Raw genomic sequence first — 12,896 nt, 5'->3', positions numbered from 1 at the left:
GAAAAGAGGAGCAAAAAGGGATGAAAAGAAAAAGTGGCACCAGACACGGTGCCTCATGCCTGTAATCCCAGCATTTTGAGAGGCCAAGGCAGGAAGATCACTTGAGGTCAGGAGTTCAAGACCAACCTGGCCAACATGGTGAAACACCACCTCTACTAAAAATACAAAAATTAGCCAGGCGTAGTGGCACATGCCTGTAATTCCAGCTACTCAGGAGACTGAGGCAGGAGAATTGCCTGAACCCAAGAGGCAGAGGTTGCAGTAAGCCAAGATCACGCCGCCGCACTCCAGCCTGGGCAACAGAACAAGACTCCGTCTCAAAAAAATAAAAATAAAGAGAGGCAACACTAAGCCCTGGGATATTTCTGACTCAGGCGGATATAGTGACTGCTGCTGATCTGATTATGATATATTTTATTAAAGTTAAACTTTCAATCCTCAGATTTATTAAGACCTTGGGATAAAGACTAACGAAGAAAATGAACATATGCAACATTTCAAAGCCCATGTTCAAGTCAATGCATTTGATAGGTGTATTATAAATCTTAATAGATAATTATAAATTAAAGACACTTTGGGATATCTACATTCTAAAAACTGTTCAAAAAGAGAGTTGTGAAAGAAATACGATGGTCCAAAAACTAAATCTCATCAACATACATTCAGAGAAGTAGTTATCACTGTTTCATGCCTTCTTTAATAAGTCCCATGTACATTATTTAATCACTTTTATTATCCTTCAGAATACTGAGAAGCTGTGGGTACTTAACATATGGTCATTCTCATTTAACAACTGGGAAAACCACAATGTAAAATCAGAGTCACAAGTAAAACCAAAACCAGGACTAAATTCTCCACAACATCAGAGAGGCACTCTAACAGAACAAGAATGAATGGAGGGCCACCATGGGCCCACTCCCTTGGAGAACTGATTGCCTTGCTCTAAAAGTCTGTCTTAAATAAATGTTTGGCCTTCATTTTATTTTATTTTTTTGAGACAGGGCCTCACTCTATCACCCAGGCTGGAGTGCAGTGGCACAATCTCAGGTCACTGCAACCTCCCTCTACCGGGTTCAAGCAGTTCTCCTGCCTCAGCCTCCCAAGTAGCTGAGATTACAGGCATGTGCCACCACACCCAGCTAATTTTTGTGTTTTTAGTAGAGACGGGGTTTCACCACATTGGTCTTGAACTCCTGACCTCAAATGATCCACCTGCCTTGGCCTCCCACAGTGCTGGGATTACAGGCATGAGCCACCACACCCAGCCAAAATAAATGTTTGGCCTTCAATTTAAAGTGTGCCCACAATACAGCTGAAGTAATAATATGGATATTCAAATTCTAAAAAAACCCAAAAAACAAAAAGCCTATGAAATTAAAGCCCCAAATTCCAACACAAATTTTTATCCATAGAATTAACCATATTCAGAAAAATAAAACTAATTGAGAAATGTACTATATATAGCAGTTTCCAGGCAGGGGAAAAGAAAAAAATTTTAAACAAAGAGGAAGAAATGTAATATATATAAATTTCCCCATCCTGGCTGATAACAAGCTTATGGTATTCATATATAAGGCTAGTTCCTGATCCATGTTATGCCTCCATCATGTTTTTCTGTCTCATTTTGCTCCTCCTTTTATTTTATATCATTTTATTATATGTTACATATCCTTTCATATTACATCTTAAATCCTTTTTGGAAGACAGCATATAAATAAAATTAAAAATGAAAAGATCACGACTTAATAGTACTAACCTTAAGAGATCCCTCTGAATAATCAAGCAACGTAAGTAATCGGCCATTTTTTTTTGCATAAGGGCTAATCGAAGCCATGCTCTTGCTCGACCCAGAGGGGTCCTAAAGAGAAGAACCAATTGATCAGAAAACAGCCCTAGCCCAAAGATCACATCTTCTATCTCGAGAGGTACACATTAACAAGGAAGAAGGGCATTTTTATAATAGTTTTGTTTTCATTTTTATAGGTTTATCTTTTTGAGCACACAGACCAATCCCTGAGAGCTGGGTAAATCTGCTCCTCCTGTAGGACATGTAGGTACTATTTAATGTCTTGGAAAAAATCACTCTAAACACAGTAGTGTGTCGCTTAATGACAGGGATACGTTCAGAAAAATGCGTTGTTAGGTGATTTCATCATGGAGTGTACATTTGCAAACCTAGATGGTATACACACCTACACCATATAGTATACCCTATTGTTCCTAGGTTGCAAACCTATATAGCGTGCTACTGTACTGAATGCTGTAGGCAATTGCTATACAATTGTTAAGTATTTGTATATCTAAACATGGAAATGGTAAAGTAAAAATAGAGTATTATAATCTTATGGAACCACTATCATTGAATGAAATGTTATGCAGTGCAGGACTGTGGTGAGAATACTTCTATAAGAAATGTTTAGGTGGACATGGTGGCTGACACCTGTCATCCCTACACTTTGAGAGGTTAAGGTGGGAGGATCACTTGAGTCCAGGAGTTAGAGGACAGCCTGGACAACATAGGAAGACCCTGTCTCTATAAAAAAAAAAAAAATTAAGTCAAAAAAATTAAAATTAAAAAATCAAAATGCCAGGTATGTGCCTATAGTCCCAGCTACTCAGGAGGCTGAAGCAGGAGGGCTGTTTAAGCCCAGTAGGCACCGGCTGTAGTGAACAGTGATTCACTGTACTCAAGCCTGGGCGACAGAGTGAGACACTGTCTCAGAAAAAAGAAAAGAAATATTTAGCCTGAATGGGCTTAGCCCTCTAAAAATAAATATTAAAACTTCACCAGGCTGGGCTCAGTGGCTCATGCCTGTAATCCCAGCACTTTGGGAGGCCAAGGCGAGCAGATCACAAGGTCAGGAGTTCGAAAGAATCCTGGCCAACATGGTGAAACCCCATCTCTACTAAAAATACAAAAAAATAGCTGGACTTGGTGGTGGGTGTCTATAATCCCAAATACTCAGGAGGCTGAGACAGGAGAATCACTTGAACCCAGGAGGCGGAGGTTACAGTGAGGCAAGATTGCACCATTGCATTCCAGCCTGGGCAACAAGGCAACACTCAGTCTCAAAAAAAAAAATTGTTTCAACAATAAAGCACCATAATGTCTTCAAAAACATAGGTAACATTATATCTGAATTCTAGAAATCATAACAAAGCTAAGAGGGTGCCAGGCTAGTAATTAAAGAGAAATCACTGTGCTGCTTACTGGTTTTCAAATGTTTCTTTAATCCGGTTGCATTTAGGAAATTAAATCTCATACCTCTCTTACCCAAGTTCTATCTGTTATTAAAAACAAAAGCAGCCTGGCATGGTGGCTCACGCTTGCAATCCCAGAACTTTGGGAGGCCAAGGCAGGTGGATCACTTGAGGTCAGGAGTTCGTGACCAGCCTGGCCAACACGGTGAAACGCTGTCTCCACTAAAAATACAAAAATTAGCCAAGTAGGCCGGGTGCGGTGGCCCACGCCTGTAATCCCAGCACTTTGGGAGGCCAAGGTGGGCGGATCAAGAGGTCAGGAGATCGAGACCATCCTGGCTAACACGGTGAAACCCAATCTCTACTAAAAATACAAAAACATTAGCCCAGCGTGGTGGCGGGTGCCTGTAGTCCCAGCTACTCAGGAGGTTGAGGCAGGAGAATCACTTGAACCCAGGAGGCTGAGGTTGCAGTGAGCCAAGATCGCACCACTGCACTCCAGCCTGGGCGACAGAGCAAGGCTCCGTCTCCAAAAAAAAAAAAAAAAGAATGTAAGAACTGAGACTTAACACTTTATACCTATAAAAAATTTTCAATACTTATGAGTTCTTAGCTAACATACTCCAACTTTTAGGATATTTTACATACATTTGTCTGATGAAACAGGCTGGTGACATTATAGGTACCAATTTTCAGAGGAAGCACAGTAATTTACACCAGTCCTAGGGTATATAAGTGGCTTATCTGAGAACTGGAATCTCCTGAGCCTGTGCCCTGGATTCAGCCTAAATCAGTCTTTTATCAAACACTTACTGACTTTCTACTACAGTCAAACTAATTTAACACTCAGAAAACAAAGATGCATAATTGATATATCCTATCTTAAAAGGACTTTCAATTTCCTACAATACAAGGCAGAACAGTGAGTGGTTAATTCTGATTGAAGGGGCTGAGAAAAACTTCATAAAGGAAATGGGATTTGAGTTGAGCCATAAAGAATGAACATAATTTTTTTAGAAGAGGATTAGAAAAAGGGGACTTAAGACTAAGAGAAGACAATAAGCTAGAGTGTGAGGTACTTTGGAGGTACAATGAATACGCTTCTGTGGCTAGGGATGAACAAGTAATAGGCCTCCTTACTTCAGACCAGGCAGATCCCGGACACTGGCTCCTATTTCCTCTGCTTCTGGGTACAACTTCTCCACCAGTTCCAAAGGGCCCCAGATGGTTTTGTTATAACTCAAAAATGATTTTCTTACTGAAAAAAAGAACACATAAAACACATAATACACACAATGTCAACATATAAAACTGTAGTAACTTATTTTTAAATATTTAGTTTCAACATTTCTAACTTAACATACAATTATTCAGAGACCTTTCCTCTCTTTTATCCACTACATATCCCAGTGGATACGGAGCCTGTGCAAGTAGGATCCTGTTGCCCATCCTGCTATTTTTTTCCTGCATGATAAAAAGGCACAGTGACCATTCTTTCATATCAAATAGGCAGTCAGGCAATTAAAGTGAAAAATACCTGCACTCATTCTCTACCAGTACCAAAATAAAGGCTAGTGGCCCTAGCTGATTGATCTTTATAAGTTTATTAAATAAACATAGCACAAATAAAAAGTTATTTTATTTTTTATAATAATGCTTTTGCTTTTTGTTTTTTTAGTAAGTAGAGATGGAGTTTTGCTATGTTGACACGGCTGGTCTTGAACTCCTGGCCTCAAGTGTTCCTCCCATCTCAGCCTCCCAAAGTGCTGGGATTACAGGCATGAGCCACCACACCCGGCCTAAGAAGTTATTTTAATTTTAAATATGAAAAATTGTTAATTTCCTTTTCCTTGTATTTTATTCTGAGATTTAGTCAATATAAAACCATGAAATTGCCATACATTTATTTGTTATCACTGACCAGATCTCCTGCAAAAAAGGGTGCCTATCATATACACCACCCAAGGATAACCAAGATAGGCAATTTTTCTCGGGGGTAGAAAAATCACACACACAAAGTAGCTTTACAATGATTTATCCAGATAAGCCTATAACTGCTAGGACATGGTTCAACATATATTGTGAAGTAAAGGATAATACAGTCTAAAACTAGTTTTAAATTTAACTATTTTGGCTATAATTTGGCAAACTATATTTCAGTAGGCTTGGGGAAAATCAAGATGCACTCCTGGGTGACAGAGTGAGACCCCCATCTCAAAAAAGAAAAAAAAGAGGAGCATGGTTATGGTTAAATAAAATATGCCATATATATACTGATATAATTCCGATATAGACATCTATGTAAATGGAAAGATCTCTAAGCTATATTATTATTTTTTATTTATTTCTTTTTTTTGAGACAGAGTCTCACTCTCTCCCCCAGACTAGAGTGCAGTGGCACGGTCTCAGCTCACTGTAACCTCTGCCTCCCAGGTTCAAACAATTCTCCTGCCTCAGCCTCCCAAGTAGCTGGGGCTACAGGCATGCAGTGCCACATCCAGCTAATTTTTGTATTTTTAGTAGACATGGGGTTTCACTATGCTGGCCAGGCTGATCTCGAACTCCTGACCTCAAGTGATCTGTCGGCCTCAGCCTCCCAAAGTGCTGAGATTACAGACATGAGCCATTGCACCCAGCCATTTTTTTTTTTAAAGAAGGAAGTCACAGAATAATAGCATGAGTACAATTAGAGTAAAAGAAAAGAAAAAAAAAAAAAAAAACAGAAAAGGGATAAGAGAATATCTAATTCTCCCATTTTCTTTCTTTCGAGACAGTGTCTCACTCTGTAGCCCCAGGCTGGAGGGTAGTGGCACAATCTCAGCTCACTGCAACCTCCGCCTCCCAGGTTCAAACGATTCTCTTGCCTCAGCCTCCTGAGTAGCTGGGATTACAGGTGAACATCACCAGTCTGGCTAATTTTTGTATATTTTGGTAGAGACGGGTTTTCACCATGCTGGCCAGGTTGGTCTTAAACTCCTGACCTCAAAGTGATCCACTCGCCTCAGCCTCCCAAAGTGCTGGGATTACAGGTGCCCAATTTCCTTTAGATAAATTAATAAAAGAGAATGAATAAAAACCGTGTTTTGCTCTGTGTACTTCTCTGTTGTTTGATTCACGTACAAAAAGAGTGTATTTTGCTAGTGTTTATATATTTTAAGAAATTGCTTTAAGTCTTTAAAGAAAAAGAAACGAGTATGCTAATAACATCACATAGGATTTTCTCAAATTTTGATGTCAAGGCTTCCTTCTTGTTTTGAAGTACTTTTTATTAAAACAAGGTTTAGGTAAATCTTTGGTTTTTTTGTTTTTGTTTTTGTTTTTCTGAGACAGGGTCTCTGTTGCCCAGGCTGGAGTACAGTGGTAAAATCACAGCTCACTGAAGCCTCGACCTTCTCAGGCTCAGGTGATCCTCCCACGTCAGCCTCCCGAATAGCTGGGACCACAGGCATATGCTGGGATTACAGGCATGAGCCACCATGTCCGGCCAGTCAAGCTTCTTTTACTCTATAATAGTCACTCTAGTGTACAACTCTTACACAGCCCTCTACATAGATACTCATCATATGAACTAGAGGCCAAAACTGTGAACAATTATTATAAGTAAAAGCACAGTTATTATGCAATTAATATTTTAAAGTAAATATAAAACAAACATTTTATATGTAACAATAATTCAATATGTGCTGATAGTAGAATACAATATCTGCTGTTATCATCTTCAGGGATGGCTCACATTTCTACAATAACTCCATCCAGAAGATATTTCTACATATGTTCGTGTATGTATCTAGGAGGTTTCTATTTCAACAATCTACTATTTCAATGTACTTTTCAACAGGGTTTGAAGTATTAATGAGCTCATAACAGTATCATTAGCTTTAAAATATGACTCTATAATTGTTCTAGAAAACAGAAACCAGTTCAGATTATGTAAGTTTAAAAAATTTAAAAATCAAATATTCTGTTTACAAAACATTAACAACTAAGCATTTTCTGAAGATCATTATTAGACCATTATTAGAAAACATAAAGAGATATTTTCTCCCAAAATCAATCCACTCAATATTTTTTAGTTCATAGTAATAGTAATTATGGCCTCAAAAAATAACCCATTCTCAAGGGCACTTAAAATGGAAAAAGGGAAATTCTGAAATGAATTAATTTTTTTAAATCTCACAATACCTTTAAGACCGTGTTTCAGGCAATGTTCCATAACAACAAAGAATTGCTGCAAGGGGGGATAATCAGAATCCAAAGTGCGGCCAAAGCTCAGGGCAGATTCAATAAGTCCTTTGATACTCAGTTTAGCCATGTTTAACAAGTTTGCTCTCTCTACAGCTGTGGGGTCTTTTGTAGCTGAAAACACAAGAAAGGAATCCAACATCATTTGCAAGACATGACAATGAAAAAAATACACAAACCCTTCCCTTCTCCTATAAAAACCAACAGTAGTTTGCTGTTCCTTGGTTGACAAATTCTCCCCAGCTAAACTACACCCTTGATTAACTTCTCTTTATGTCTCTCACATATACTGTAAAAAATTTCCGGCCGGGCGCGGTGGCTCACGCCTGTAATCCCAGCACTTTGGGAGGCCGAGGCAGGCAGATCACGAGGTCAAGAGATTGAGACCATCCTGGCCAACATGGTGAAACCCCGTCTCTACTAAAAATACAAAAATTAGCTGGGCGTGGTGGTGTGCACCTGTAATCTCAGCTACTTGGGAGGCTGAGGCAGGAGAGTCACTGGAACCCAGGAGGCAGAGGTTGCAGTGAGACGAGATCGCGCCACTGCGCTCCAACCTGGTGACAGAGCGAGACTCCGTCTCACAAAAAAAAAAAAAGAAAAGAAAACAGAAAATCTCCATGACCACTCCAGCCAAAGTTTATGAATTATTCTCAAGATCCTGCAAATCTGTCATTCTCCTGTATTTATTTAACTTTCCTGGTACCTCTTCATAGAGAATGAGTTTTTAAAATGATCTTCTGTGGAGATAAATTTGGGCTGAAAGACAACATGTTTAAGGGCCTCATGCAAAAGGTGAATAGCAGGTACCATCTACGGATGAATTCCAAGGCAAAAATGTTCAGAATAAACTGGCAATAAAATAAAGGTAGTTAAAATTCTACGATTCCACTGTCACCCACAACAAACATGATAGGTAAAATACACTGACAAGTAAGGGGAGACAGGAGAAGCCGTCCAATTCTTTCAGTCTATCCTCTTTCTGTCTGGCTTCTTCATTCTGACTGTAGTTCTGTATTGCATGACTGTTTTATTTTCAAAGAGAAAAGCAGAGACCAGTTTTACATTAATGCTTCTCAGCCATCCACACAGTTGAGGAAGGCCACAGCGCCAGTCTGAATATCAAGTTAATAGATGTATATTCCAAAAGGCCTGATTTTTAATTGATATTTTTAAGACACAGTATCATCAAGCAAGATGTTTTCAATTCACAAAACTATTGTCCTCCTTCCCACAAATTTTATTCTGTTTACTTAGAAATTCAGACGCTTCCCCATCATCTCGTCACTGTTGTGACTGGTGGAAATACCTTCAACAAACACAGATGACAAAACTAAGGTGTGGAAAAACAAAGCACTTAATATAACACTTCATAATCTCTGACAAATGTACAAGTCATCAATGTGTCCGTTTTTCCTTCACTGAACAACAACAACAACAAAACCTAGAGTCTCCAAAGATCTAGTATTCTAGCTCTGATTTCTAGATAGCTAGGCATGAAGACTGACACTGAATCCCAAGCAACCTAAAATGCAAACAGCCACAACTGCTGGGGCCAAACTGCCTGGTGGAAAAATGTCCACACACGACATTCCTTTAAATCTACATCGTGGTCTGACTCCCACTACTTTTCAGGAGTGAAACCACTTGATGTTTCATAATCCGTGGCAACTCTCATTTTTAACACAGCCCATCATAATTCCTAACGTGCGATGCCACAACCACACAAAGGGTGTTTTGCAGCTGCTGGGAGGCAGATCGGTGCTGGGCACTGGCAGTTCCCACGCCGAGGGGCGCTCACACCGCGGCCACGCCCCGGCTGCGCTCCAGGACTCCTCCGGCCGGGACGTGACCCCCAAACCCGGCCGCAGGCGCGCGAGGACTCCCAGGGCCAGTGCCCGCACCTTGCCAGGACCAACCCCTTCCCTGCTTCTCTTCCTGCCCCTTCCCCCCAGCAAGGCTGCCCAGAGGCCTGGGGGCCCCCAGGACCATCGCGGCGGGCTCACCCAGGCTCCTGCGCGTCAGCACTCCCCGTCTCCCGCCCTCGGCGTCAGGCACCCAGGCCAAAACCTGAGATGCGTCTTCCCTCCGCCACCCCCAAACCTGAAAAGTCATCGCCCCTCCCCGACTGCTTCCCGACTCCGGAGTGACACCCTGCCCGGCCCAGTCCTCGCTCCTGGACGCCGTGGCACCTCGAGCCCTCGGCCACTATGCCTCAGAACCTGGGCGGGAACGGGCCGGAACAAGGGAGGGGGCACGTTGCCATGACGACCCCGGGAGCCCCCGAGTCCCAGGCAGTCCCCGCCCATCCCGGGTTCGGGCCCCAGTTCCGACTGCCGGCCTCGGCGTCTCCCACAGCTCACGGTCCACCCCGCCTGGCCGGAGCCCTCGGCCCGGGACTGAGGGCCGAGCGTTCGGTCTCGGCCCGCTCGCCTTACCCATGGCGGCGGCGGCGGCTGTGCGATCTCGGGTTGGGGTTTCCTTGGCCTGGCCAGCAGCTCCCTCCAGGCGCTCGGCGGCCACCACCGCATCTGCAGCCAGGCCCGCTGCGGCCCACAGCGCCCCCGGCGGCGGGAGGGCGCCCGGGCGGCCCCAGGGGGAGCGGCGCCCCAGGTCGGGCGGGGACCCGCGGAGCCTTTGGCGGGCGGGAGAGCAAGCCCCCTGTCTCTAAGCCTCCTCGCATCCGCTGGGACCGCAAGAAGGAAAGGAACGTGATGGAAACCACGGGTGTGAGGAGCCAGAGTGCTGGGCCCTCGGTCCCGTGCCCCGGGGGCTTCGCCGGAGCGCGAAGGCCGGATTTCAAGGGGCGGCCGGCCACACGCAAACGTTGCTTCCACCGGGCTGGCGGGGCCTGATCTAATAACACGCCTGACTACTGCCCCTTCACCTTCACAAACACAAAGGGGACCAAAAGAATTTAGAAAATCTGAAGCAATTAACAGCAGGCAGAAACCTACTAAAACTAGTTAGCCCCAAATTACGACTTTTTTTGTTTTTTGGGTTTTTTTTTTTTTTTTTTTTTTTTTGAGATGGAGTCTCGCTCTGTCACCAGGTTGGAGTGCAGTGGCGCGATCTCAGCTCACTGCATCCTCTGCCTCCCGGGTTCAAGGGATTCTTCTGCCTTAGCCTCCCGAGTAGCTGGGATGACAGGCGAGCGCCACCCCGCCCAGCTAATGTTTGTATTTTTAGTAAAGACGGGGTTTCACCATGTTGCCCAGAATGGTCTTGATCTTTTGACCTGGGGATCTGCCCATCTCGGCCTCCCAAAGTGCTAGGATTACAGGCCCGAGCCACAGAGCCCGTCCTAAAGCAAGTTGATAAAACTCATTACAAAAAGCTAAAGTGAAAAAAGAAAGAAAACAATTCAAAAATATTTCATTATGTGCTACAGCAATATCCACACAAGCACTAAAATGCAGACCTCGGCTGGGTGCGGTGGCTCATGCCTGTAATCCCAGTACTTTGAGAGGCTAAGTTGGATAGATCACGAAGTCAGGAGTTCGAAACCAGCCTGACCAACATGGTGAAACTCCGTCTCTACTAAAAATACAAAATTTAGGCAGACCTGGTGGCACACGCCTGTAGTCCCAGCTACTCGGGAGGCCAAGGCGGGCGGATCACCCGGTCAGAAGTTCGGGACCAGTCTGGCTAACATGGTGAAACCTGATCTCTACTAAAAACACAAAAATTAGCTGGGCGTGGTGGCGCATGCCTGTAATACCAAGATTACGTCAGAGAAAAAAAAAAAAAGTCAGACTTCATCCCTGGATCCATCTTGGTTCACATTTCCCAGGGTTATGAGCCCTAGTCACCTTAAGGGCCAGTAGTGACTCAAGTAGAATTAGATAGGCATATCCTATTAGCTACAAGAGATTTTTCTTTTTTTTTTTTTTTTTTGAGACAGGGTCTCACTCTGTCACTCATGCTGGAGTAGTGGCAAGATCTCAGCTCACTGCAACTTCCACCTCCCAGGCTCAAGTGATCCTCCCACCTCAGCCTCCCTAGTAGCTGGGACCACAGACGCTCATCACCACACCCAGCTAATTTTTTGTATTTTTGTGCTTTTTATTAAAAAAAAAAAAGTTATATATATATACATCTTATGATCCCAGTTTTTAGTTTACCAATAAATACAGCAATATGAATATATACCTATATACGTATATATATAGTTAGAAAAATAAATGCATAGGTAAGAGACTGAGTAAAGTACTTGAAAATGTTAATAGTTACAATGTGTGGGTGGGGGCATTGTGATTACTTTTTTCCCTAAACTATTGTGTGTGTGTGTGTGTGTGTGTGTGTGTGTGTTTAAACTTTTAGGTTTGAGGGCATATGTGAAGGTTGGTTGCATAGGTGAACTCATGTCGTGGGGGTTTGTTGTACACATTATTTCATCACCCAGTTAAGTCCAGTATCCGATGGTTATCTTTTCTACTTCTCTCCCTCCTCCCATCCTCGTCTTTCAAGTAGACCCCAGTGTCTGTTGTTCCCCCCTTTTTTTTTAAGACAGGGTTTCACCATGTTGGCCAGGCTGGTCTCGAACTCCACAGCTCAAGTGATCCACCCACCTCAGCCTCCCAAAGTGTTGGGATTACAGGCATGAGCAACCGCACCTGGCCTTTCTTTTCCCATCTTTGTGTTTCATGAGTTATTTAGCTACCATTAATTTTTATTTTATTTTTTATAGAGATGGGGTCTCACTATGTTGCCCAGGCTGGTCTCAAACTCCTGGCCTCTAGTGATCCTCCTGTCTCAACCATCCAAAGTGCTGGGATTATAGGCATGAGCCACCATACCCAGCCTACAAGTCATCTTTTTCATGAGCAATATGGTCCACTGAATCCAGATGGACCACCTTGTCACATCATGCCACAGAGCTTTCAGCCTTAGCCTTAGCTGGCTCATGACATGATTTTCTTACAATGACAATTGTAATGCTTCTGAACATTTGTATAGCACCTGGAAGATGTTACCACGCCGGGCGGTGCAGGGGAAGGGAGATACACATAGTGGCCGGGAAAACTGCAGAATTCCTAATCAGAAAATGTGGGTTCTGGCAATGACTTGCCATGGGGTCATATGCTAACACAGACTATCTATGCTAGGTTCTCTATAGGGTTTGAGAAAATATCCATGAAAAATATTGATAAATATTAAAGTATCCTACTAATTACAACTGCTGCTTTAAAAAAGCAGTAAACAGGCCGGGTTTGGTAGCTCACGCTTGTAATCCCAGCACTTTGGGAGGCCAAGGTGGGAGGATCACCTGGTCAGGAGTTCGAGACCAGTCTGGCTAACACAGTGAAACCTCGTCTCTACTAAAAATAAAAAAATTAGCCAGGCATGGTGGTGCATGCCTGTAATCCCAACTACCTGGAAGGCTAAGGCAGGAGAATCACTGGAATCCAGAAGGCAGAGGCTATAGTGATCCAAGATCTCACCACTGCACT

General features: G+C 43.0%; 1 protein-coding gene across 9 annotated transcripts in view; it reads right to left on the bottom strand.

Annotated features, from left to right (window-relative positions):
- The window catches only part of RUFY2 (RUN and FYVE domain containing 2), a 64,110-nt gene extending 54,121 nt beyond the window's left edge, over nucleotides 1-9,989 (bottom strand). For 5 of the 9 annotated variants that reach the window (XR_007728967.1, XR_007728968.1, XM_050805229.1 and 2 more), the window contains exons 1-4: nucleotides 9,450-9,648; nucleotides 7,384-7,557; nucleotides 4,342-4,459; nucleotides 1,757-1,858 (exon numbers count right to left, since the gene is read on the bottom strand). Coding sequence is in view for 7 of the 9 variants with exons in the window: in XM_050805229.1 (XP_050661186.1) it covers nucleotides 1,757-1,858; nucleotides 4,342-4,459; nucleotides 7,384-7,557; nucleotides 9,450-9,558 (503 nt within the window). In the remaining 2 variants the exon portion in view is untranslated. Of the gene's footprint in view, nucleotides 1-1,756; nucleotides 1,859-4,341; nucleotides 4,460-7,383; nucleotides 7,558-8,374; nucleotides 9,366-9,449; nucleotides 9,753-9,881 lie in introns of those variants that run through there. The other 4 variants (XM_050805227.1, XM_050805232.1, XM_050805225.1 and 1 more) reach the window with 4 other exon arrangements.
- Nucleotides 9,990-12,896: the final 2,907 nt, after the last annotated feature.

The sequence above is a fragment of the Macaca thibetana genome, chromosome 9, assembly GCF_024542745.1.
Source record: "Macaca thibetana thibetana isolate TM-01 chromosome 9, ASM2454274v1, whole genome shotgun sequence".
NCBI classification, from domain to species: Eukaryota; Metazoa; Chordata; class Mammalia; order Primates; family Cercopithecidae; genus Macaca; species Macaca thibetana.
Note: the sequence above shows the minus strand (reverse complement) of the source record. Positions and strands in the feature narration are given on the sequence as shown.